This window comes from Diabrotica virgifera, chromosome 3 (genome assembly GCF_917563875.1).
Source record: "Diabrotica virgifera virgifera chromosome 3, PGI_DIABVI_V3a".
Taxonomy (NCBI): Eukaryota; Metazoa; Arthropoda; class Insecta; order Coleoptera; family Chrysomelidae; genus Diabrotica; species Diabrotica virgifera.
In genome coordinates, this window is record NC_065445.1 from 29,623,845 (window position 1) to 29,651,836 (window position 27,992).

General features: G+C 32.1%; 2 protein-coding genes and 1 long non-coding RNA gene across 3 annotated transcripts in view; 2 read left to right on the plus strand and 1 right to left on the minus strand.

Moving 5' to 3' along the window:
• Positions 1-27,992, plus strand: part of LOC114324237 (uncharacterized) — a 157,450-nt gene that overhangs the window by 48,445 nt on the left and 81,013 nt on the right. The gene's annotated exons all lie outside the window — the stretch shown is intronic.
• Positions 12,080-27,982, minus strand: LOC114324241 (LIRP-like). The gene is made up of 3 exons (XM_028272029.1): positions 27,882-27,982; positions 24,778-24,958; positions 12,080-12,370 (listed from the first exon to the last, which is right to left on the minus strand). The coding sequence occupies exons 2-3, from the start codon at positions 24,956-24,958 to the stop codon at positions 12,165-12,167; spliced, it is 387 nt and encodes a 128-aa protein (XP_028127830.1). The 5' UTR covers positions 27,882-27,982; the 3' UTR covers positions 12,080-12,164.
• Positions 15,062-17,709, plus strand: LOC126881807 (uncharacterized). Its single transcript, XR_007697005.1, has 2 exons — positions 15,062-15,847; positions 16,007-17,709. It is a non-coding gene; the product is annotated as an uncharacterized LOC126881807 (long non-coding RNA).

A 27,992-nucleotide genomic window follows, 5' to 3' on the forward strand; every position in this document is an offset into this window, starting at 1 on the left:
AATAAGGATATTAGGATAAAAAAACATTTTTAATCTACAGTGATAAGCGCGCCAATAACCGGCAAAATAACGCAAATGATGGACAGCATAATGAGTTGTGAAATAAAAATGGATGAAACTAGTAGAGGTGGCTAGCTTTTTTTTCTCATTTCCACTGACAAGTAAACGTCAAAATATGACAAGGTTGTAGCTAGTTTTTTTGCCTGGGGGAGTGGGAAAACTGTGTCTGTTTAATTTTTCAATTAGTTTTTACATACAAATATTTTTTCTCCAAGCGTGTTAGAAATGCAATTTTATTTATCTACTATATGTCATATTATGTATAAGTTTTTAGTTTGTGAAAACTGTCATTATAGATAGCAGTGCGTGAAGGGTTTAAAGTGTGCGTGAAGTAACAATGTATTTTAAATGGGATTTACTTTTTCGCTCACTTTCAATGGGTTCTTTGGCACACTTTCATATAATCAAATATCCTTAACTTTCGCGTTGTCATGGTGATGACAATACCTATGAGCAATGACTTACAACAAAATTTTTGACAATTTCGTGGTTTGAAAGTAGTTAGGATTTTTAAATGTCAAAGTTCTAAAAATTGTAGAATAGAAATGAATTCCAGTGACGAAGAGTTACAGCTTTTTTATTTGTTTATCGTAGATAAAATATTGTATGAAACTGTGCGTGAAGTACTTTTTGCGAACTTACGTGGTTTATAGGACTCGCTCCGCTGTCGCTCGTGTTCTAAACATCGCGTGCGTTCGCAAAAAGCATAATTCATGAACTGTTTCATATATAACTATTTTAGCAGTCCATACGAGCGTTAAAAATGCTACTTTAAGGCACTAGTGCTTTAAAATTTTTAAGGCACTGCAGTTAAAAGTGAATTGTCAAATTGTGAAACGTCAAAATAGTCCATTGAAATGTTACATTTAGAGTTGCATTTCTTAGAGAAGTCAATTTTATTTTTTTAATTTATAGAGGAGTTCAGTAGAAGCTTAAGTTCAAGTTTTTGGGGTCGCCACTCTTGTCCCCCGGCCGCCATATTGGAAAAAGGGGTGCAAAGGGCTTTCGCACTGTATCTCCTAAACTAGCAATCCTATAGAAAATTTAATTACACATCAAATGTAGCAAACTAAATTTTCTACAATTTTATCTCTATTACTTTTTATCGTCAAGTGACCAAAAAAATAGTTATAAACAAAAATATGATGAGAAAATTTTGTAAGAAATTTCCTTTTGGAGGTTATAACTTTTTTTCAGTTCATTTCACAATAAAATACCATCATAGCAATTTTGTAGAGGATTTTTCAATGAACAATTTTCATTATAAATTTGTTTAATTTTATTTATTATCTAGGTTTTAGAGCACTCTAATCTTGACCAGATCCTCGAATTCTCATAGGAATACAATAAAAAAAATACTTTTCTATAGTCCGTTCGCTATAACTTTTCCCATACGGTACGATTCATTTTCAATCAAATTAAGTCAAAACAGAGAGTGAAACGTACGCCGATGTGTGTAGTATATAGTATAGAGTATACAGTATACAAAATGTATATACACATCGACGTTCGTTTCAATTTATGTTTTGATTTAATTTGATTGAAAATGAATCGTACCGGGGAAAAGTTATAGCGGACGCACTATATCTATTTATATTAGTCGAGCGGCAGCAATCGTTATGCCGACCACGAAAATCAAATTTAAGGTGAATGACCAATTTTGGTCCATTTTTATGTTTTCGAGGTCGCTGAATCGGAATATGGAGTTTATTTTTATCTAGATTTGGTAGAACATGTTCAAAAATCAAATTTTATACAAAAATGCCGAAAATCAATTTTGATGATTTTTCAAATTTACCTCGCTGTATCTTTGGTCGCTGTAAATATTTTCTTTTGATAATTTTACTGTCTCATCTTTGAAGTATGTAGATAACAATGAAATTTGTCCAAAATGTTTAAACCAATTAAAGAAGGAGTTGTTAGTTTTTAAACATTTTGTCATCATATTTCGTTAGTTTCATGTTTCATGTATACTTAAAAAAGTTGAGTGACAAACTTTTTAGTTTATAATTTTAACCAACACAACAATAAAATATAGTTCATCATGAAGAAGTTTTTTGAAAAGTTTTAAGTCAAAATATGCAATAGGAAAAAAATATGTTACTTCATAGACAAGCGGCACACCCCAAAAAACGCTTATATCTCGAGATCCTGAACACCAAAAGGCTAATTTTGATCATACTTTATGATGTTAATATCAAAAATTCGTTTTTTGCTTATCTTAAGAATTTTACATTTTGCGGTTGCGTCATTCTTTTTCTGAACCGGCGAATTTGTCCTCAAACAACTTCTTGGGCCTTTTCTATATATGCTTAGGGTTATTAGTTTTATAGTGGGGAGAAAGGTCAAAAACAGATTAACCTTCGGAGTACGAAGACTGGGTCAAGCGTGACCCGAAATTCAGTTATTTCTTAATATTTTATAAAATATTTTTTTTTCAAATCCGATTGATCGTAAGTTCTTGTTATTTGTTTCAATCTATTTTTTCGTATATAATTCGTGAACATGCAAATTACAGTTTTTCCTCTACGTAACATCTATGATGCCGGGTCAGTCCTGACCCGTTCTTCGGATTTTGAAGAATATTTTCAATATGTTTGTAGGTACACGTAAATCGCAGCCGTCTCTGTTTACGGGTATACGTACAGTGGAACCCCGATAAGTCGGCCTCCGATAACCCGGAAGTCCGGCTAACGCGAACCGATTTTCATCAGACAAAACAAACATTTTTTCACTTTGACCAAGTTTTTTACCAAGAACTAAACAATATTGTATACAACTGTACGTAATTTAGATGTACATATGGTGCATATGTTATGTATTTCATGTTTATGGAATTATAATGGAGTTTATCTGTAAGTATACCGTGTTTTATTAATTTTTACCATATTCTCCGGCTAACTCGGATTTTCGATAACTCGGATCGGCCGCAGTCTCGATTAATCGGACTTATCGAAGTTCCACTGTATTCAAATATAAGAAAACGGGCATAGGTAAATTTGCTCCGACCATATGGTCGGAGCAAATTTACCTATGCCCGTTTTCTGTAAGGTATTAAAATCTGGCAGCCGGAGCGAACTACTACTTATATGCCCATGGGTAACCATCTTAAAAAATTTAAATACAATAATTTAGGATTTTGTTTGTTTTTTGTTGAATTAAAGATACTGTTTAATAATACTGACTATTTAAAACATCCTTATAAATAAAATGAGGATGGGTCAATCTTGACCCATCATCGTAATTTAAGTAAGTCAAATAATCTCCGTACTCCGAAGGTTAATTATAGCATAGGAATGTTAAAATCATAATAAATTATATGAATAAAAATATATATAGAGTAAGCCTAACTTTTGTTTTTATTGTATCCCTATGAGAATTCGAGAATCTGGTCAAGTTTGGAGCGCTGTAAAACTTATATCAATAAATAGAAATAAACAACTTTATAGTGAAAATTGTTCGCTGAAGAACCCTCTACGAAATTGCTATAATGTTATTTTATTATAAAATGAACTGAAAAAAAGTTATAACCTCCAAAAGGAAACTTGTTAAAAATTTTAACATATTTTTGTTTATATCTTTTTTGTTGGTGACTTGACGATAAAAAGTAATAGAAACAAAATTGTAGAAAATTTAATTTACTACATTTACGTTTAATTATATTTTCCCTACGGCTGGTAGTTTACGAGATATAGCGCGAGACCCCTTTGAACCCCATTTCCAAGATGGCGGCCGGGGGACAATGGTGGCGACACCAAAAACTTGAACTTATGCTTCTACTGATCTCCCCTATACATTTAAGAAATAAAATAGACTCCTCTCACAAATGCAAGGTATGGCTTAAGAAATGTAACATTTTAATGGACTAAAATATTTATATCTCATTTATTAACATATTAATAGTACAACTTGCGCAATTTGAAAAAGGTGGTTTAAAAGGTTTTTTAAAATTTAATTTAAACTGTATTATTGCATTTTTAACACGTTTGTAGAAAAAAACTATTAAAATTTGTTAGAATATCCAACAATAATAAGAGTAAGATGTTATTCTATGTTTGTATATGTTGTCAAGAAAAATATAAAAATGGAAAATCACTCAAGTTCAAGTAAAAGTTTTTGTAGATATTGTCCTGTAATTGAGAATGAATAAATTATAATTGTTGATATATAAGACGTTTAAAGAGATGTGAATTGCAGAATTCGCTTCGCTCATTCTGCAAACTTTCACAAGCCTGCCTTAAACGTGTACTTTTAACACTTATATCATAAATAACTTAAAAAATAAAGTAAAATTGTTAACTCAATAATCATATTTGTTTGTGATTTATTTATGGACTTCATATGAACGTATTCATTATATTTGCTGTAACAGTTCCGTTAAAATTATTTACAATTAAAAAATCTTTAAGTCACTATAACGTTGTACGTATGACTTAAGTCAAATAACTCTTAGCTAACGTGTAAAGGTGGGAAACTATCGTTAGTGGTAATCTTTTATAGGCTAATACCGATACTTTCGCACCTCTAATATTTTAATCTCTTTTTATTACACAACGTATTATGTTTTCCGTCTTTTTCGTGATTTTCCGGTTATAAGCGAGCTCATCACTGTGTGTATGTTAATTTGTAATCACAACGAAATGTTATTCACTATAGCTTTGCAAATTAAATAAGTTTTGAATATCTTCAATATTTATTTAAACATTTTTTTTTAAATGTATAAGAAACGTTTTGTACGCAAAAAATGATTTTCTCATTTTTTAATATAATAGTCTCCCGTTTTTATACTGCTGACGCGACTTTTCGATTATAGCAGGGTACTTTGCTATATCTAGGGCCTACGGTATACAAGGAAGGTAACAGGGCCAGTGCTACGCTTCAACCGCCTATTATTACCCCTGGTTTTACCCAAAGTACTCATTTTATTCAGGATGAGTCGACCTGGGGCCTATAGACATTTTTAAAAATGTCTAGTTGTTCTCGCCGGCGCTGGGTCTCGAACCCCGCCCTACCATCATGCGAGTCAGACATTCTACCGCTGAGCTACGCCGGCCCCTTTTTTCACTTTTTATGGTAATTTAAAAAAGAAAAATTATCTGTAGGCCTTTAAGCATTTGTTATTAGCTGTATACCTTTTAGAACCTTCAGAAACTTGTAAAAGATACTTGAAAATATGATTTTTTCACAGATAGGCTGGAGTAAAAAAAAACTGGTATTATACCTCAAGAGTAGCTGTTGTCCACATTAGTTACACTGCCAAAGAAATCCAATGCAACAGAATGTTCAGAACATCTAACAATATCTTTAATGAGTCATCTAATAAAGATTTACACAACCGAGTTTATCAAAAGTTGGAGTCAGATATTAGTAATACACAGATGGGGTTGAGAAAAGGGCTAGGTACTCGAGAAGCTCTCTTCGGTTTTAATGTTCTTACACAAAGTTGCCTAGACGTTAATCAAGAAGTCCATGCATGTTTTATCGATTTTGAAAAAGCTCTTGGCAGATTACGCCATGATAAGCTAAGAGACATTCTTGAAAGAAAGGACATAGATAACAAAGATCTGGGAATAATTCTCAATCTATATTGGAATCAGAAAGCTTACATCAAAATAGAAAATGAGACATCACAAGTATCGTAACACGATCGTAAGGAGGCGAAGGAATCGTAATCAATGGATAGGTCATAAATAATATGCGATACGTGGACGACACTGTACTAATTGCAAAAACAGTAGAAGAATTACAACGATTACTTACAAACATAAATATTTGGGTCATCTGATGAGAGGACATAAATAAGCAGTACCTTATATAATGCAAGAAAAAATAGAAGGAAAACGGAATCCAAGTCGTAGAAGAATATCATGGTTGCCGAATTTGAGAGAGTGGTTTGGCTGCACCACTAATAAACTCTTTAGGTCAGTTGGAAACAAGGTAGGGATAGCCTTAATTATTTTCAATCTCCGATAGGATTGACACCGAAAGAAGAAGAAGAAAAATTAATTAACATTGTAATACATAACTTCAGCGACCAATGACTGTTCTACAACTACCTTCTTTAAACTTAATTTTTTGTAACAAATTTCTCTTAGGTAAAATCTAACTCTCTTATACATACTTTCTAGCTTTGATGTCACATTTCTCCGAAGTAACTTACCCTGTTAGGTATTATTGCCTTTGGCTGAATCAAACTAGAAAATATATTCTGAAAATATTTTTCTCGAAACGAAATATTCACGAAGGAAATTTAATGCTATAGATTTACATGTTTTATGAAAAGAGATATTTGCATGAAAACTTGCGCAAATATTGCAAGTTTAATCATTTCAGTAGAGGTAAAAAAGTATCTGCCAGCACGGCAATAGTTTATGAGGTCGTAGGATTCATCATTTATAATAAATCAAATCGAAAGATAATAATAAAAGTTTGAACGGTGTCTTTTCTGGGCAACCAGTGGGTTTTCAGATAGCCAGTTATTGATAGGATCAAATATTGTGAAAACGAATAGATGACGCGAATTGTTAGTCCATCTCACGGTTTTCGCTACAACTTTCAAAGAACCGCTTGGAATGACAAGAAAGTTGGCATACACAATACACATAGCTAACAAGTTAAAGAAAAAAGTGATATTGTGTCGTTGTGTGCTTATGTCCAGGGGGTTTCACCCTTTCTCGGAGGTGAAAAAACATACGCTTAAAATATCTCCGGAATTGAATAAACTTGCTAATCCTAAGTAACTTTTATTCTGCAGTTAATTTTTCACTAAGTCAATGTTTTTTGAGCTATTTCCAAGTAAATATGTTCACTTTTCTACAAAAAAAAACACGTTTTTAGACGATTTTTCGCAAACAATGAGGGGAGGGGGAATTTTTTACGTTTTTCGTCAATTATTTCTAAAACTCTGCGGCTTAGCGTGAATAATGTTCTATATTAAACAATGTTCTACATTATATTTTAAACAAAAAAGTTCTATGCAAAATCCTTCTAAAATGAACGGTTCCAAAGTTACGGAAGTTGTATTGTATAATTGGTCTAAAATTAAAACACTAAATTGTTCTATAATTATGGTCCACATATTGTTCAGTAAAAAGTTATACCATTTATAGCGTCGCGAGGGGGGAGCTTGGGAAAAGTCGGTAAATTAGTAGTTCTTTTATGTTTTTCGTCAATATTTATAAACCTGAGCGGTTTAGCGTAAACAGTATTTTATACAAAAATGTTCTACATTAAATTTGAAACGAAAAAAGGTCCTATGCATATTTCCATATTTTTTATACTGTTTGGACAAAATAAAATATTATTACTGAAGAAACTAATTTTTTCAAAAGGATTGTGTTTTCTAAATATAATTTGCTATTTCATTGGCCGGTGGTATGTTACTGATAACCCTTGAAGGAACGTCAACCTCACCAAGAGGCTTCAACAGGCCTAGGCCATACAAATCTTTGGTACGGAGAAACCCAATCTAAACTTTCCCAAGAGGAAAATTTTCGATTCAAATTTAATGTAGAACATTTTTGTATAGAATATTGTTCAACCTAAACTGCTTAGGTTTAGAATTATTGACGAAAGAACGTGTTGGTTACAAAACTACTAATTTGCCGATTTTTCTCCCCAACCTCCCCCAAACGCGACGCTCAAACTGGTGCCACTTTTTACTGAAGAATATCTGGACCATATATAGACCAGGGCGCATCTGTAAAAATATTAGTACATTTGGACGTTGAGAGGTGACTCAAATTTTTTTGCAGAAATTGCTTGAAAATAAATCAGATAATAATATTTGAGTTATCCTCCCTCTCAAAAAGGTCCGGAACATTGTTTAAATAATCAAAATGTCAAAAAATTAAGGAAAAATTCGATTTTTTTCTTGGTTTTTTGATAATAACTTTAAAATTATTCATTTCCGAGAAAAGTTGTACTGACATAAAAGTTGCATAATTAAATTTTCTACAATATAAAAGTGGTTAAAAATTTAAAAAATGTTCAGCCTTATTGCAAAATAGCAATAATTGTGAAAAAAACATACAAAAACAAGTATTCGCATTTTACCCTTTTCAACCATTTATGCTACACTTAGGACCTTCATATTTCACCCTAAAAATCTATATGATACAGTAAAATAATACTGTAAATTTCATTAAGATCAGTTCAATAGATTTTGCAAAATAAATTTTGCAATCCAGCTTTCGTAAAAAAATTCATTTTTTAAAAATGTTACAGGACTGAAAATAAAGCAGATAGCAAGTTGAAATTTTTTTTGCTTATAGAAGTGTACTGTACCTTTCATTTGCAATTTTGCAAAATTAAAATCGATTAACACCACGGCGTCAGGAATTTTTTTACATAAACATTAATTATTGGTGCTACGCGCAGGACAGCGGAGAGTTTGCTCTGATTGGGCATTCCAGTGACCTTTGATAATGATTGATATATTTTAATTTTTATTACATTTCAATATAAATAAATAAATTTGTTTATTGAAAAATAAAAACACATACTCTATCCTTTGAAATAACACTTTTATTAGCAAAAACTTTCTTTATTCATATATTTTAACTTAAACAATAAAAGTTTATTATTTTTAAACATATGCAATTGTTTAAATAATATTTCACAAACAATAACAAAATTGGTTTAATTTTTGTGGAATTAAAATATTAAAATACAAAAAAATATAGAGTAAGAAAATAATATATTAGATAAAGATTGGAAGAAATTTTGGTGGAAATCAACTTGTATGAATCGAACACCGCTGTCCTGCGCGTAGCACCAATAATTAATGTTTATTTAAAAAAATTCCTGACGCCGTGGTATTAATCGATTTTAATTTTGCAAAATTGCAAATGAAAAGTACAGTACACTTCTATAAGCAAAAAAAATTTCAACTTGCTATCGCTTTATTTTCAGTCCTGTAACATGTTGAAAAAATGAATTTTTTTTGAGAAAGCTGGATTGCACAATTTATTTTGCAAAATCTATTGAACCGAGCTTAATTAAATTTACAGTGTTGTTTTACTGTGTCATAAAGTTTTTCTGGGTAAAATATAATGGTCCTAAGTGTAGCATAAATGGTTGAAAAACGTAAAATGCAAATATTTGTTTTTTTATGGTTTTTTCGCAATTATTGATATTTTGCATCTAGGGTGACTATTTTTTAAATTTTTAACCAATTCTATATTGTATGAAATTTAATTGCGCAACTTTTATGACAGTACAACTTTTCTCGGAAATGAATACTTTTAAAGTTATAATCAAAAAACGAAGAAAAAAAAAAGAAGGAAAAAGAAAAATTTTTCCTTCAATTTTTGACATTTTGATTATTTAAACAATGTTCCGGTCCTTTTTGAGAGGGAGGATAACTCAAATATTATTATTTGATATATTTTCAAGCAATTTCTGCAAAAAAAATTTGAGTCACCTCTCAACATCCATCTCAAAACAGATGCGCCCGGACTAATAGAACAATTTGGTGGAGTTGAAGGAAAACTTTTATTTTGGATGACGGGGTTAGGTATTTTTTTGGACGAATTATGCTATACTACCTCCGTAACTTTGGAATCGTTGATTCTAGAAGGATTATGCATAGGACGTTTTTCGTTTATAATTTAATGTAGAACAGCTAAACCGCATAGCTTTAGAAATATTGACGAAAAAACTTCTAATTTACCGACTTCTCCTCCACCTCCCCCCAAAATTGGCGCTTAAAATGGTGTAACTTTTTACTGAACAATATGTGGACCATATAGAACAATTTGGTGTTAAAGGATTACTTTCACTTTGGATGTCTGGGTTTAGGTCTAGTTATACCATATACTATTATGTATTTTTTATATGAACTGTAAGTTTCATCAGTTCAAAGTGCGCTTATTTAAAAAAAATTGGGTTTTAATATTAATTGGGTAGATTTATTTTTAGTTTTGAAAAAATGGCTCTTTTTCAAAATAACTTAATAATTATGTAGCTTTTGCTTTTATGAATATTTTTTGTTTTTCTGGAAGACAGAAATTGGTTAAGATATGGCTGTTCAAAATTGGCATACAATCGTGACCAGTTACCCTTTCAACTACAGCCCTTTCAAAAACAAGCGCTTTGAACCGATGAAACTTACAGATCATATTATATAAATATACATAAGGGTGATTCGCCAAAATAGACGGCAATTTCGAGGTAGAGAAATTTAATTTAAAACATGGTTTAGAATTAGTTCATTATTAAATATTTTTTATAAAATGAGCTATTCAACTTACCCATGATACCAGCAGAGATCATTTTTAAATATTTTCCGAAAAACGGAAATGTTGTGACTTCGGAGTTGACTAAGTGTCCACGGTGTTGACGTAATTCTCTGTTAATTGAAATTTATGTTCGTAACAATTAAATAAAAATTGGTATTTAATAAAACTATACAAAACACTTCCATTTTGATATAAACTACTACAGAAAAACATGAAAAATAGGTAAAATATCAATTGCGTCTGAGTTGATTTAAACCGGCCTTCATGTTGACAAAACTTTCCAATATGTAGCCGTGTCTTCTCCGTTAAACTTCAAAAATCTAATCTGCTTTTGAACACAATCTTGGCATTTCCTACATTCTTCTGTCTTTTCTCCATTTTCTCCATGTCAACATAATGATTTGTTATCCGCTTCCACACATGAGCTCCATGTTTTCACATAATATGCCTACATAGACAGATGTCTATTTTATCAACATTAGAGAAGACTACCCAAAATGGTATATTCTTACAGAAATAAGCATAACTGCATAAAATATTACTTTCCTTCATAAAATCTTTATTTAACGATTTTGGGGGCTTTCGCCTTCATTTTTCCGTCGTACTCCAGTGTATACGAGCCATTTTCTATAAAAAGAAGATAATTACAAAACCGACCGAAACATCTTGAGAGCTTACCCAGTAACTCTTTTCCTATATCAGACTAAATTTAAATTGTATTTTTTTAGTTTAAGAATGATCACTCACACACTTTCAAGAACTCCGAGGCATGACTGGGCTTCGGAGTTGATTGCTTCGGTGTTGATGATTTCATACATTTTTAATTCTACTTTCTACAAATATTAAAAATAATTCTGATTTATTAATCGTGTGTCAAAAAAACTTTATAGCGAATACTTAGAAGAAAAACATATTAAAAAATTAGCAAAATTAAGCTTTTACGAAGGCTTCGGTGTTGAATGTATAAAAACATACGCTTAGCTTAAGACACCTTGAAAAATTTTTCTATCGCTTAACGATATTATGTTCGTCCACTTTATTTCACAATTTGGGTTAGACTGAAGCGTTTCTCTCTTGTCAAGCTGCCTGCCATACAGTATAGTGCAGTTTGGCCTAAATTTTCATATATTTTCATGAGGCCTCGGTGTTGATGCACAAAGTTCGTTACAGTTTTAGTAGTAGATTTTTATGGTTTAATTTTAAAAATGTAAGTTATTAATTTGACAGTTTTAAATTACACTGCGTTTTTAATTAATTATTGATAAAATAATCTGCACTTTTGTAACTTTTCAGTGTGTAATACTATAAAACAGATCAAAAAACAAGGTGGGTTACAGCCTCGGAGTTGACATTTTGACATTAAAATTGCATAAAATGCTTGTAAGAATACTTTTTTTAACATTAATGTTAAGTGGCGTACATTCATCTATTGTAAAACTTAACTTTGGCAACACAATTTGAAACACAGTATGTAAAGGACTTAAGAAGAAAGCGAGTTACACAATATGCCGCTTATTTTGGCGATCCACCCATAACTAAAATAACTTGTGAAGCCGTAATTTCATTTGGAATGCTAATTAGGGGATGATTTTCACATTTTGTTTACAAAAAAATGGACCAGCTTTATTTTGAGCGTAACTTGCTCATTTCTGAGGCTAGAAACTTTTTTAAAAAACTAAAATAAAGCTTTCCTTAAATTTGATGAGTTTTTCCTGAAAAGTGCTTTATTTTTGTTTATTTGGTGAACTGTTCTAGAGATTATTTTAAAAACGAAAAAAAAATGTTTATGCAATTTATTACAAATTAATTAAAATAACTTGATATAAATGTTTTAGTAAACAATCTTCACAAAGTTCGTTTGATCTAGTAATCACAATATTCTTTCATGGTATCCACCGTACAAGGATTATAGCAGCATTCGTTGACAATTCCATGTGACTTTCGAATCTTATTGGGAAGAAGAGAGAGTACAGAATCCTTTGAAACATAAGGATATAATACATCGTTGTTGCTGTAATCTGAGTCTATGCTATTTACAAAGTCACTGTCCATGTTCATTACATCGTTATCTGAAAAATAAATACATATATAAATAAATAAATATCATAACGAGAGTCATTTAATTAAAATATAAAAATGTAAGATAGACAAAGTAGGGGAAGAAGATACGTCCAAGAATTAATTAACTTTAAATAAACTAAAAGTAATCATAAATATGATATGCATGCTGCAACTGCAATATGGTGAAAATAGAAAAATTACAGAGTCGGTTTTTTCTTATCGATGGAATGCGCCTTTAATAAGAGCAACAAAGAGACATGTATTTATTATACATTTAAAACGGGTTAGAAGATGTGGGACGGCCGAACGTGGCGGAACTAGGAATGGTTACCAAAAAATTTCGGGTCGTAGGTAATGGCTTTGTCAGACAGTGTTGCCAAAGTTAGAAATTATCAAAAGAAAATATTAAAATAGAAAAAATAATATACTTATTTAACTTTTTGTAGACAGATATAATAAACAAATAATTTAAAGAAAAAAACTTAAGTAAAAAAATATTGTTTTCGCCAATTTTAAAAAATGTGAAAACGTTGAATTATATTTCAACGTTTATTTTTTTATTAGTTTTTTTCTTTTAAATAATTTGGTTAGTACCTACACTATTTGTTAACAAAAATTAATATAATGTTTTTTACTTTAATTATTCAAGTTTTTCTGTCCCAGAGACTTTGTAAACACAACTTTTCCGTCATAAGATCAGACAGAAGGACAAATGAGGTGTAAGAGTGAAAGCTCTTAACCAAAGGATGTTATTAAAGTGAGAAACTTGATCGCACTTCCGGTTTGAGCATTAAAATTGGAAGTACTATTTTAAAGTCGCCAAAATAGTACAAGCGACATATTATTCGACGCGCCGTAGCAAGATGCTTCCGGTATTATTCAAGTCCGACAAAAAAATAGAATGACAAATGATGTGTCGAATGAGAGCTTATAACCCAAAGATGGCATTAGAAGTAAGAAATTTGACCTCGGACTTCCGTTTATAGAGTTACAACCGGGAGTACGGTTTTAATGACGCCGAATTAATACAAGCAATGTATTATTTAACACGCTTTAGCAAGACGAAAACAAATGTATTGTACTATTTCGGTGATTTTAAAATAGTACTTCCGGTTGCAACTGATACCATCTTTGGGTTATAAGATCTAATTTGATACCTTGTCTTCGTATTGCTAAAGCGCATCGAATAATATGTCGCTTGTACTATTTAGGCGGCTTTAAAACACTACTTCCAGTTTCAACTCTGCAACCGGAAGTGTGAAGTCCAATTTCTCAGCTTTAATACCATCCTTAATTCGACACCTCATACTTACTACGTGGCGTTACAACCATTCGTGGGTTTTAGCCCACTCGACAGCATGCCTTCACTCTTCTCTGTCTTAGACAATTTCTGTCCAGTTCTCCACGCCCGTAGCTTTCAGGTCTCCTGCTATATTATCTCGCTACCGGAGTTGAGTGTTTTAATAACGTAGGAGTTATATTCGATAGACAGACGGACAGACAGACTTGCACAAAGCCGGAAAAATATAATGGTTTTCGTCATGCTAAAGCGCGTCCAATAATAAGTCGTTTATAATATTTATTGGGCGACTTTAAAATAGTACTTCAAGATTCAACTCTAAAACTGGAAGTGCAAGGTCAAATTTCTCACCTTAATAAGATCGTTGGGTAATGAGCTTTCATTCGACAGCTCATTTGTCCTGTCTTATCTAATGACGGAAAAGTTGTGTTTACAAAGTCTCTGAGAGAGAGACAGACATGCGTAATTTTATCCAACAAAGTAGAAAAAAAATAATACAGTGATGAGCGCGCTAATAACCGGCAAAATAACGCAAAAGATGAAAAACTTAATACGTTGTGAAATAAAAAGAGATGAAACTAGTAGATGTGTAAAATTATCGATAGGAACCTATAAGTTTACATTACATCAGGTACCTACATAGTTTCCCTCCTTTAGACGTCTGTGACAGAAAACATTTAGAATTTTATAAAATTCTCCTGACACGGTTAGATTTGTTATACTTCTCAGATATATCTAAAGGTGCGAAACTATGTAATGTTATGTAAATTTATAGGTTCCTATCGATCATTTTACATCTCTATTAGTTTCATCTCTTTTTATTTCACAACGTAACCCTAATAGCACACGACGTCCTTTGGACGTCCAAAATAGGTCCATTTTTGGTCCTTACGTCCATGGACTATAAACGGACGTCCTTTGGACGTCCCATGTTGGACGTCCTTCGGAAGGAATAAATATGGACGTCCTTTGGACGTCCGACGTTGGACGTCCTTCGGACGGAATAAATATGGACGTCCTTTGGACGTCCGACGTTGAACGTCCTTTGGACGTCCATACTGGACGAAATACGGACGTTTTATGAACGCTTATATATTATATTGGACACATTATACCAATTACGGGATCAAATAGCAAAATAATTCAATAAAATATTAACTTACGCGTTAACTTTACGTTAATGAAATACAGTCAAACCTGTCAGTAACGGCCACTAAAATGAAAGAACTATTGGCCGATATAGAAAGGTGGCCGTTATTGCCAGTTTTTGTAGTCTAGATATACAGTAAAACTTGTGTTACTGGCCACCTGATAAAATCGGCCACCTGTACTAACGGCCGGTTTAAATATTCCCCAAACCAATTATATCTGGACTACAAAAACTTCCAATACCGGTCACCTTTCTATATCGGCCAATAGCTTTTTCATTTTTAGTGGCCGTTACTGACAGGTTTTACTGTAATTGGTTTGGGGAATTTTTAAACTGACCGTTAGTACAGGTGGCCGGTGTTTGCAGGGGGCCGGTAACACAGGTTTTACTGTAGTTTAAATCGAAAAGATTAAATCTTAATTCAAAATTGTATATACAATTATTACAATTATAAACAAACTATATAGTTTAATATCCAAAACATGTTTTTGATTTTATGTAATGTAATGAAAATCTTATTTGTAAATTATTGGTTACAATGTTTAACAATAGGAAATATTCAAGAATAAATAAAATAAAAGTTTAATCCTAACAACACAAAACATTCCAGGAATATAGGTACTACCGTTCTATTCCGTGAATATCTATCTGATTAAATTATGGGTGGAAAGTTACCACAAGATATTCTATGAACATAGTACAATGTCTTCCTGGAGGGGTAAAATTTTCCATTACAAGATTTTAAGAGAGGCCATTTACTGTTCAATTTGCGTTCATTTTCAAATTTGCCGCGCGAGTATCTATGTAGCGTCGCGTGGTCATTGGTCATCACATTTCATTTTCATAAGATAACGGATAACCTAAAAATTTAGTAAAAATTTTGAATGGAAAAAAATGCATCGATAAGGGGGTGTGGGAAATGGAAATTAGTGGCTTTTCTGCTGTACTGTCTGCTAGTCAAATCACACAACACTTTTTTCTATGCTGCTAGTTTTTGCTCTGGGCTCTGGCTGGATCTCTTGTTTAAACAATTTTGTAAGTATTATAAAATCCGTTTTCAATTTTCTTTATTCTTTATGAAACGAATCATTTATGCATGCATATTATTACCTGTAAATAGTACCCATTTCCTATTTCTTTTGATTTTTAATTGTAAAGAATAGAAAAATTACCCTTCATTTTAATTTTTTTTAGAATCAGCTGAAAGTGGCCTACAAAAAAAAAACCAAGAAGGAAATGTATAGCCTTGTGGCTATGAAAGGCAAAAGAGAGATATAAAAAGTGTATTGGCTAGTTGGAAGAAAGTCCACATTGTCCATGCATAATAAGTTATTACTTTATCAACAAATATCAAGAAGATAGCAGGGTCATGAGCAACAACTTCATAAGTTCAAGAATATCGAGGAAATCCAGCTCCTCGATACTACTGGGCAAACTAGAAGATTGAAGAGGACAAAGCCTTTTGAACTAGTTTGAGTGATAGGTGATAGTGAAAAACGGAGCATAGTGCTTGTGTGCTGTGCCTGTGTATGTTAGAATAGTGCACGATCTTGTTAGATTAGATAAGAGACGCTATGGGGTAAGCTCTTCATTTTAAGAAACAGTAGTAATTTAGGTTAAATTAAAATTGCTCATTGGTCAGTTATGACCAGATTGTTTTTTTATGTTTGGCAAAAAGGACTTAAGTCAGAATTGCACATTGATAATGTTTTGATGATTTCTGGACCAGAAAAAAACTGTTGTAGATGTAAACTGTATGTACAGTAGAATCTACTACATTACTGTAGAAATCATCAAAACATTATCGATGTGCAATTCTGACTTAAGCCCTTTTTCCCAAACATCAGAGAATTGTAATGTACAATAATTCTCCTATCTGCTTTTTCATGAATTTTGTAGGAGATGAAAAACCATTTTTAGGATCATCTGCTTTCACATGTAAATTTTGACATGTTTTGTAGTAAATAGATAGTTGAATTTACTACAAAACATGTCAAAAAATATATGAAAACAGGAGGTGACTATTAAAAAAGTTTTTAGTCTCTTACAAAACTCATGAAAAAACAAATCGGAGGTATGTCACATCAGTGACTATATCCAGGGAATGTCTAAAAAATATACTTTGATGTCCCAAGAACCAAATATAACCTACAGTCCATCTAATTTACTTACTGTTGCAGGTCATTATCTATGCCAGAGATCTAAGTTGACATAGTTGCCAAAGTATAAAAAGATCCTGAATCCATTTTAAATCAAATATATCACATAATTATTGTAAACGTGGATTATACAACAAAACAAATTAATATTCAATGTAAATAAGTAAAAACTTAAGAAATAGAGAACAAGAATTAAGTTATAATCTTTTAAGATTTGCAGTGCAAGAGTTTTTGCACTGCATTGTTAATAATTAAAAAACGGCTCCGAACTCTTGGCAAAAAGCTGGTAGGTTTCTTTGTATAAGTTTGTCTACAATAACAACTAAAAAAGTTGTCAGATACCTCGATTATTCCAAGTCGTTATAAAATTAGGTGAAATTTATATTTTTATAGTAGAGGATCTTTTTATAGTAAAGTAAATAATAAAAACAGTAAATATAATAAATAAAACAGATACTTATAGTAAAGAATATAAACAAATATGAAGTGTCATCACCGTAACTGTCAAATAAATGTTACCAATTTATTCTAAAATGTCACCTCCGTTCGATTACAGTTACAGTGTGATCCGAACAAATCTGCTTCATAAAAACGCTTTATAATCCATTTATACAAATTAAATGAAACATATTATTGTGTATTTCTTTAGGTTAACATTAATAGAAATCTTCAAATATTATTTCTACGCGTATATAATAAAATATGTCTAGTGGCTGTAATTCCATTGTACTCGGCAAAGTGATTCTAAAAAAGAACACACCTACCGCCTAAATATTTCAGTTAAAATAAATAACAGTTAGTAAATTAGACGAAGTATGTAGATATATACAGGGTGTAACAAAAATACAGGTCATAAATTTAATCACATATTCTGGGACCAAAAATAGTTTGATTGGACCTAACTTACCTTAGTACAAATGTGCACACAAGAAAAGTTACAGCCCTTTGAAGTTATATATCGCTCGCTGAGAACATTAGTGACGTAACTCAAAAAATACCAATTGTGACTTAATCTATTAAACATACTCCTAATATTGAACTTGATATTATGCTTTAATGACGGAAGTCTCGATACGTCAGTAATACTCTTTGACTTTAGTTCCACTTCTGCATGCATTAGTGACGCAAGTCACTTTACTACAAGCTACGTTTTTGAAGTCACTTTACTACAAAACGTTTTTGAAGTTATGTCACTAATGTTCTCACCAAGCGATATATATATAATAGCACTAAGGGCCTTAGAGGCCCATGGCTTGAAAAGTTTGTTTTTTTCTTCATTTTCACGTTTCTTTATGTACTGAGATCTTCTCTGGCTTGATATGTGATTTTTCTCCATTCCTTCCTGTTATTCATTTTTCTTTTCTGACCCTGTAGCACCATTCTTTCCAAATCTTTTTCGACCTCTTGCTTCCATCTATTTTTCGGCCTTCCTCTTCTCTTTCTTGAAGCTGTAGTGTAGTTTAGTACCATTTTTGGAGTCCTCGTGTTTGGCATCCTTTCAAATGTGACCTCGCCATCTAAGTCTCTGTGCCTTTATCACTCATTTGAAGTTACAAGATGAAGTGATTTTTTCCAATATATCGAAAACTATTAGAGATTTTTTATTGAAAATGGACATGTGGCATTATTATGGCAGCAGTATCTTACGAAAAAACTATAGTAAAATTTGGACACCCCATAAAAATATTTTGGGGGTTTTGTTCCTTTAAACCCCCCCAAACTTTTGTGCACGTTTCAATTTAATTATTATTGTAGTACCATTTAAACACAACGTTTTAAAAACTTTTTTGCCTCATTGCTTTTTCGAAAAGTCAATTTTTATCGAAATATTTTGAATATTTGTCAAATCCACCACATATTTGTATATGGTTAAGTACGATTATGGAGACTTGGTAATAATATGCAGACTTATCTATGCTTTACATTTTTAGGTATATTTTGAACCATATTAAAAAAGAAGCCAGATCTCGATAAAATGTGCCTTATCGAAAAAATACAAAGAGGCAAAAAAGTTTTAAAAACATTCTGTTTAACTAATGGTACCTCAGTAATAGTTTAATTGGAACGTACACAAACATTTGGGGGGTTTAAAGGAACAAAACCCCCATAAAATTTTTATGTAGACATGTTAAAAAAGAAGTCGCAACTCGATAAAAACTGCCTTATCTGAAAAATACTAAGAAACAAAAATATTGAATTTAACTAATGGTACCACAATAATAAAATTGAATTGGAACGTACACAAAAGTTTGGGAGGATCTAAGGGATCAAGACCCCCATAAAATTTTTATGGGGTGCACAAATTTCACCATAATTTTTCTTTAAGATATTCCTGCCATAATACTGCCACATGTCCATTTTCAATAAAAAATCGCTAATAGTTTTCGATATAACCGAAAAAATCGATTTTCATTTTGTAATTTCAAAGGGCTGTAACTTTTTTTATGTGCATATTTGTACTAAGGTAAGTTAGGTTCATTCGAACTATTTTTGGTCCCAGAATATGTGATATAATTTATGACGTGTATTTTTGTTACACCCTGTATATACAACCGATTACGCACCACCTTAAAAATTGGGCATTTTTGATGTCTCGAATTTCCTAAACCTGTTGTTGCATCTAAATGATTTTTTTATAATATTCTAGCCTAGGCTATAAGTTAAGTACCTCCTTATGCTTGTCATGCACGGGGAGCTATACTGTAATATATATTATATCACATCGCACTCTATAGTAATGAGTGAGCCTGCACATACGGAACCATTTGTTTCCTGTCTGCAGGCTCACTCATTACTATAGAGAGCGATATGATATAATGTACATATATTACAGCATAGCTCCCTGTGCATGACAAGCTTAAGGAGGTAACCTATAGCCTAGGCCTAGGCTATAATATTATAAAAAAATCACTTAGATGAAACAACAGGTTTAGGAAATACGAGACATCAAAAATACCCCATATTTAAGGTGGTGCGTTAATTTCTTGGAGAAGTGTATTGTAATTTAATGTAAATAATGTAATATCCAATAATTGTAATTTAATATAAGATGTAATATAAGGTCCTTAAAAAATATATTTTTTATTTCCCACGACATTAGATGGATGTTCGGCAGCAAGACATTGGACCAAACTGGGACGTCCTATGAAGGCCAATTGACGTCCACCGAACGTCCCTTCGGATGTTAAGTGGACCTCCATTGGGCGTTTGGCAACGTGGCATTTGGACCAAAATTGGACGTCCTGTTAAGGTCCAATTCACGTCCCCTAGAACATCCGGTTAAGGTCCAATTGACTTCCGATTAAGGTCCAATTTACGTCCGATTAAGGTCCCATTTACGTCCGATTAAGGTCCAATTTACGTCCTATTAATGTCCAATTTACGTCCGATAAGGTCCAATTTACGTCCGATTAAGGTCCAATTTACGTCCGATTAAGGTCCCATTTACGTCCGAGTAAGGTCCAATTTACGTCCTATTAAGGTCCAATTTACGTCCGGTTAACGTCCCATTTACGTCCCATTAAGGTCCAATTTACGTCCTATTAAGGTCCAATTTACGTCCGATTAAGGTCCAATTTACGTCCGATTAAGGTCCAATTTATGTCCGATTAAGGTCCAATTTACGTCCGATTAAGGTCCAATTTACGTCCGATTAAGGTCCAATTTACGTCCGATTAAGGTCCAATTTACGTCCCCTAGGACGTCCGATCAAGGTCCAAATTACGTCCGATTAAGGTCCAATATACGTCCCCTCGGACCTTAGATGGACGTCCAATGGACGTTCGGTAGCGCGACATTTGGACCAAAATAGGACGTATAAAGGACGTTCCTCGGACGAAAACGGACGTCCAATGGACGTCCCTAAAGTCCGTGAAGGACGTCCAATGGACGTCCATTGGACGTCCTTGTGCTATTAGGGAATATGCTTTCCATCTTTTGCGTTATTTTGCCGGTTCTTAATAGCGCACTCATTACTGTACCTATATTATTTTTTGTGAACAAATAAGTACATCTACTAAACAAATTATTTAAAAGAAAAATATAAGTAAAAAAATAAACGTTGAATTATAATTCAACGTTTTCACATTTTTTTAAAATGGGTGAAAACAATATTTTGTTATTTTTAAATAATTTGTTTATTATATCTGTTTACAAAAAGTTAACTATATTATTTGTTCTACTTTAATATTTTCTTTTGATAATTTCCAAATTCGGCAACGCTGTCTGACAAAGCCATACCTACAACGCGAAATTTTTTGGTAGCCCTTCCTACTTCGGCCTCCCAATATCTTCTAACCCGTTTTAAATGTATAATAAATGCATGTCTCTTTGTTGCTCTTATTAAATGCGCATACCATCGATAAGAAAATACCGACTCTGTATATAAAAAGACATTTTCTTTGTAGCAAAATAATTAGCATTAAGCTCAGAATATATCGCCTAATTGTTAGGTTTTCAGAAGTTTTAAATATAGTTCGGAAACTTAGAAATAAAAAAATCGAACTCATAAAATTTAAAAGTGAGATAGATATACAAATATACATCGTTACAAATAGTAGGGGAGGAAAGTATGCTAAATGTGCAGTTACTCGAGCGCTATGGGAACCTATTGGGTTGTGATTACTAGGTCCTAAATCCAAAAAAATTAAGTAAAGTTTTCCATTTAAGTGGGGAGTTTCCATTTTTAATTTAATTTTCCATTTCCAACAATCGTTTTGAAGTTATACTTCTTTACCGGCGATAGAGGGTGATTTTTTTATATGTTAAAACCTATCAGCCCGGCGCATGCGCATTATAACTTTGTTCTGATTGGATGTTCAAATGACATGTCAAAAATTATCCGATATAGCAGCTGTGGTTTGGAGGTAAAGGTAAACAAATGTATAATATATTAGTTTTATTGTTGTGAGGACAGAAACAAAAAAGTTTATAATATTGTAGTGACTTTTAAATAGTTTTTAAAAGCAACAGGTACGTAATAATTGTTAATGTATTATGAGTATAAACCTACCTATTTGATCTTCCAAAATACATAGTATGTAATACTTTAATTTATATAATTTGATTACCATCAAAATTTCTATCAATATTCAAAATATTTCTATCATTTCAATTCAAAATTAAAATAATTTGATCAATTTTCAAAATATCAAAATATCACAAGTTTAATCCGTTTAGTTAGTCGATCTTCGTAAATAATGACACATAGTGTCCATGGCTAATGGGAGAAGGCGAATGAATTCCAATGCCAACCGCTCTTATCAGCGCTGGTTCGAGTCCCAATAGAAACTTTCTTTTTTGTTTTTTTTTTAATACATTTTATGATTGTAAGTATATTTATTATATAATTGTATTTTCAGAAAATACGTATTTAGTTAAAAAAATTTTCGACAATTAATGTTCAGACATCATTTGTGGCTTGTTTAATGTGTTTGTGTGTGTTTTATTCCTTTATTATTTTAATTTTTGGCACTGTTCTAATAAAAATGTTTGAGAAGTAGTAAGTATAAATTAGTTTAATATTTAAACAAAATATAAATAAAAAGTATATTAATTTCGTTTAAATCATATAATAGAAGTATAACTTCTTACGTGCGTACAAAGTACACACACATTCTTGTTTTCCGATTGTATCGCCACCTACCCATAACTCAAAAAATGTTTCGAATAAAAGTTACTTATTTTTACGTAAGGAATCCAAATCTGCAATAAAAAATGGGGGCTCCCATTTAATATTTTGAAGTAACCCACCTCCGTGGGAGTCGTGTTTGGTGTTATTCGATAGATTTTTCAAAAATATTGAATACAAGCATTTTGCAGTTTTTTGATCTGATGTTGATTTCGCGAAAGGTTCCTATATAAAATTTTAAATTTACCCCCAGCCCTCTCCGTGGAAAGTCGTGTTTACTGTCGTTCGATAGATTTTAAAAAAATATAGAAGACATGTAATCTATATTGAGACATTTTATAGATAGACTACTCAATTTAATACTCTACAGTTCTTTGCTTTTATTGTATGTATTTTAATTTAAATCAATACATAGTTGTTTTTGTACACAGCGTGTCTACTAAGTTGGAAACATATGGGAAACTTTTTATTATTAATTTTACGAAAAAAAGTTATTCTTCCTAAAAAGTTCTGCATACTCAAGAACCTATGACTCAATCATCAGATATCAAATTTTAATAATATTATACGAGCTATGTCAACAAATGTGATAAATGTGTTTCATAATTTCTCATTATGAAAAGTAATTTGGAATTAAAAACTAAGCTCAAATATGCAATTACATGCTTCTAATTGAAAAAAAAAAATATTTTCCAAATTTTTTTAACTTCGTTTTTATTTATTACACATATAGGTAATAACTCTTTTATTATTACTTTTACGAAAAAAGTTATTCTTTATAAAAAGCTCTGCATGTCCTAAGATTTAAGATGCAACCATCAGATATAATATTTTATTAATTTTATACGAGGTATGTAAAAAATTATGAATTTCACTCAAGATTAAAGTACCTTTATTTTTCACAATATTGAAAATCGTTATTACAAAAAGTTGTTTAGAATTAAAATCTGTGTTTTAATATGCAATTACATCGTTCTAATTGAAATATTATGAAATATAAAACTACTATAAATTTCTCATGAGCGAAATTCATATTTTTTGACACACCTCGTATAAAATTAATAAAGGTTAATATATCATAGTGGCATCTTAGATTTTATACCATGCAGAGCTTTTTAGTCAGAATAACTTTTTTTCGTAAAATGAATAATAAACGAGTTATCATATTCGTAATAAATAAAAGCGATGTTGGTACTTATTCCTAAATTTGAGAAAAATTTGTAAAATATTTTTTTTTTATTAGAAGCATGTAATTGCACATTTGATATTAGTTTTTAATTCCCAACAACTTTTCATAATAAGAATTTTCGATATTCATTTTCGTAAAATTAATAATAAAAAGTTTTTCATATGTTTTCAACTAAGTAGACACGCTGTATATGTACATTTTTGACTTTTTGTGACTTTTAGCTTGTAGTTTGTAGTTTGTGGAAAACTGTATGTACTGGGCCTGATGACGAGGAAATAATGTAAGCCTCGAAACCGGTTGCCCCATAATGTGTCACACCAAATAGATACAAACTCTAAGATTGCGAGTATTGACTCAATTTCTATATCCAATACTTCAATTTTAGTATTTACTTAATTTATTCATGAAAGTGAGCTTAATCCCAAGCACAATTAGCATGACTGAATAGGTATTTTCAATATCTTTCAAACGCGGTTTCACTTGCCATAAGGTCCCATTTAAAATTATCGGTCACATTGGCGCTGTAACGTCATCTGTCATTGTTATGTCACCTGGTATGACTAGATAAGGAGCCTACGTCCGTTAATGTCTTCCCTCCAAATTTCACAATTTAAAGTATAACCGTTCAAAAGATACGAGTAAGGGCCGGACTTTTGGCTAGCCCTTTAGTATGTTTCAAACATAAATGATGGTGAGGACATACTGATTACTAAAATCAAAAATGAATACAAATTTTTAATTTCGTTGCAACACAAAACTACAGCCGCATCATTATTCTAGTCCAATCAGAGAGTGCAGCAAGCACCTCTACCGGTTTCGAAACTTATTAGTCTCTCATCAGGAGGTACATATGCTGCTCTCTCTGACACCTCTATGGAGGTGTTACTAGCCACACATTTAAATTGTATAAGTAGAACGATAAACGATAAATCAATAATCATTAATTTAAGAGTTTAAATGTATAAAATTAAAAACGTTTTTTACTTACGTGTACTTCTTGTGTTTCTTGGTCCGTAATACCTTCCTCGACATACCAAATTAAGCATAGAAGTTAATCGACTGCCACAGTATTTTTCTCCGCGTTTTGAAAGGTTATTTGCATAATATGGTGAGCAGGTAAAACAATAGAGATTAATGAAAATAAAGATAAGTGTGTATTGAAGATGCATCTAGAAAAAATATAGAATGGGCGTTAGATATTTTACTTTACGCTCAATTATACGAAATAGCACTAAATTACCGGGGATTATACTTACGCGATTTATAGCACTCGCTCCGTTGTCGCTCGTGCTCTAAAAATCGCGTGCGTTCGCAAAAAGTATACTTCACGAACTGTTTCATAAATAACTATTTTCTACAACCGTGTTAAAAATGCAATTTTTAGCACTCCATAGGAGCGTTAAAATGCTATTTTAAGGCACCAGTGCTTTAAAATTTTTAAGGCACTGCAGTTAAAAGTCAATTGTCAAATTTTGAAACGTCAAAATATTTATATTTCATTTATTAACATAAATATTAATAGTACAACTTGCGAAATTTGAAAAAGGTGGTTTAAAAGGTTTTTTACAAGTTAATTTAAACTTAAACTGTATTATTGCATTTTTAACACGTTTGTAGAAAAAAACAAGTTCATATGTAATGGTATAATATTTTCGCTAAGAATTTTTAGACAACCAGTTCTACCTTTGACGGGTCATAAGTTTCATGGTTTCAGCAATTAACAAAAATATTGTACAGTCAAACCCGCTTATTAGAATACCTGTTAAAGGAATATCCCGCTTTAAGGAATAGAAATTTGAGGTCCCGAAACGTTTATACTAGCCACCAAAGATCGGATATTAAAATATCCCGGTTATAGGAATACTTTTGCTTGGCACGAAAGCTATTCCAATAAACGGGTTCGACTATATTTTATAAATTTATAATGTTTGTAGAAAAAATATTATATGATATACGTGTTAAAAAGTATATTTTTAAGGCAATCATGTAAACTGCAGAATTCGCTTCGCTCATTCTGCAAACTAAAATAATAATAATGATTATAGCATGAAAATATGCCAGATCCAAATCCCTGGTAGTGTCAAGGGAACCCATAAGATGCAAAATAGTAATTAACAACGAACTAATTGAACAAGTTTCGAAATTCGAATATCTGTGAGTCGAAATATGTAATTATGGAGATGTTGAAGAGATTTTCCGAAAGTAAGCAAATAAAACCAAGTACGTGTCAGAGTATCTGAGGGATGTCATCTGGAGAAATAAAGATATGAGGCTGGAAGGGAAAGTACGCATATACAAATTATGTGAAAGACCGATCATGACGTACGCGATAGAAACAAGATATTATGACCCAGCAGAAAGCAAGATACTGAGAACATCAGAAATGAGAACGTTAAGGTCAATAACTGGGAAAACACTGAGAGCCAGAATACCCAACGACAGAATAAGAGATCTCTGTAATATAGAAGACAGTACGCTGAGGAAGACAGAGCCAGAGATTCAAAGCCAACAGGCATGAGACCAATAGGCAGGCCCTTTAAAAGGTGGCGATATAGCTGGCAGTCAACCTCACATCTACGAATACAAACTCAAAATCGGTTAAGAACTGGTTAAAGACCTAATATAAGAAGAAGGCGCAGAAGAAGATAGTTAATAATAGTATAGTTGTTTAATCACGACAAAAGCAAGTACGGTATGCGCCAAAACAAACTACACTGAAATCAGGAACCCTGTGAAATATAATCGCGTCGTATGAAACAAGTGACAATAGTTGTCATGGTATTTGTAAATATTGTTTATTCTAACAAACTGTCAAAAAGATTCTAAATGGTGCTTACAACGCAAGAAAAAACATTTATTATTGAGTATTATTTCCGCTCATACGGGAATGGATGATCAAATGAACCTAGTTTGTTAATGGTTGCCAATCAATTTCGGGAAGAGTTTCAGAAGCCTACACCGACTAATAAGGACTTGTTAAGAGTCATTGCAAAATTTCTACGAACATTTTGCGTTCTAACTCAACGCAAAAGCTGTACTGGTCGTCCAGTTACCGTGACAATAAATGCGAATCAAGGAAGGCTATTTCAACAGGTGTTAGAATCACGAAAAGGAAGCCTCTGCAGGACATCTCTAAAAATGAATTTGAGTCAAACGTCTATCCGAAGAACGTTTAAGAAGATTGGTGGTATTCCCTATAAAATACAGATTGGGCAACACTTGACAAGACAAGACAATAAATCAAGAGTTGTTTATTGTGCTTCAGTCTTGGCAATGGTTTATGAACAACCCCTATTTTTTTTAATGTGTGATTTACAGACGAATGTCACATCCATCTGAATGGATTTATCAATCGACAGACAAATCGTTTTCTTGGTTTTGAACGACCAGACATCATCGTAGAGAAACCTCTTCATAGTGACCGTGTAACGATTTGGTGCGCAGTGTCAGGTAATGGATTATTGGGCCTTTACTTCGTGGAAGACGAGCGTAGAAGACCCGTTACACTAAATCAAGTGCGATATAGAGAACAAATTTTGACACCATTTTTTATTGATCTCAGACAATTCTGCCGTGCCAGAAACATACAGTTGAATACCCAATGGTTCCAACAGGATGGGGCTACTTGTCATACCACGAGAGCATCCTTAGATCTGATTCGAGAAAATTTTGAAGACCGCGTAATTTCCCGTAACACGAATTTTCCTTCCCCTTCTCATTCACCTGATTTATTAACTCTTAATGCTTACGTATGGGGTATGCTGAAACAAGCCGTTTGTACAGAAAACCCACCGGCATCTATTGATGAACACCGTGGAAAAATTTCGAGCTTTTTCAGAAGAATACAGCAGCCTATTTTTAATAACATGCTAAGCAATCTTATTACTCAATGTTATAAGTAGTGCTTGAAACGCAATGGCGAGCACTTTGAACACATTTTGTATAGAAGCAAAACTTAAAATTCGCATTATTTGAAATGTTTAATTAAGCTTTAGTTTTTCAGTGTCGTTTGTTTTGGCGTATACTGTATATAATAATGGTTCATATTTACCAAAACAAATAATTACAAAACTGAATATGTATATTTCTTACCTTTAAAACTATACCCTAAATACAGAACAGATTTAGGTGTGTAACTGAATCGCTGTACCAATTTCTCACCGTTTTATACGGTTTCATAATTGTTTACTATTTTATATTTAG

Bases quoted from the DNA above. Each gene is read 5' to 3' on its own strand.
- LOC114324241 (XM_028272029.1), bottom strand. From the start codon at position 24,958: ATGCATCTTCAATACACACTTATCTTTATTTTCATTAATCTCTATTGT. The intron at 12,371-24,777 runs GTAAGTAAAAAA...TTTATTTTTCAG, and splicing joins AAGAAACACAAGAAGTACAC to ATAACGATGTAATGAACATG.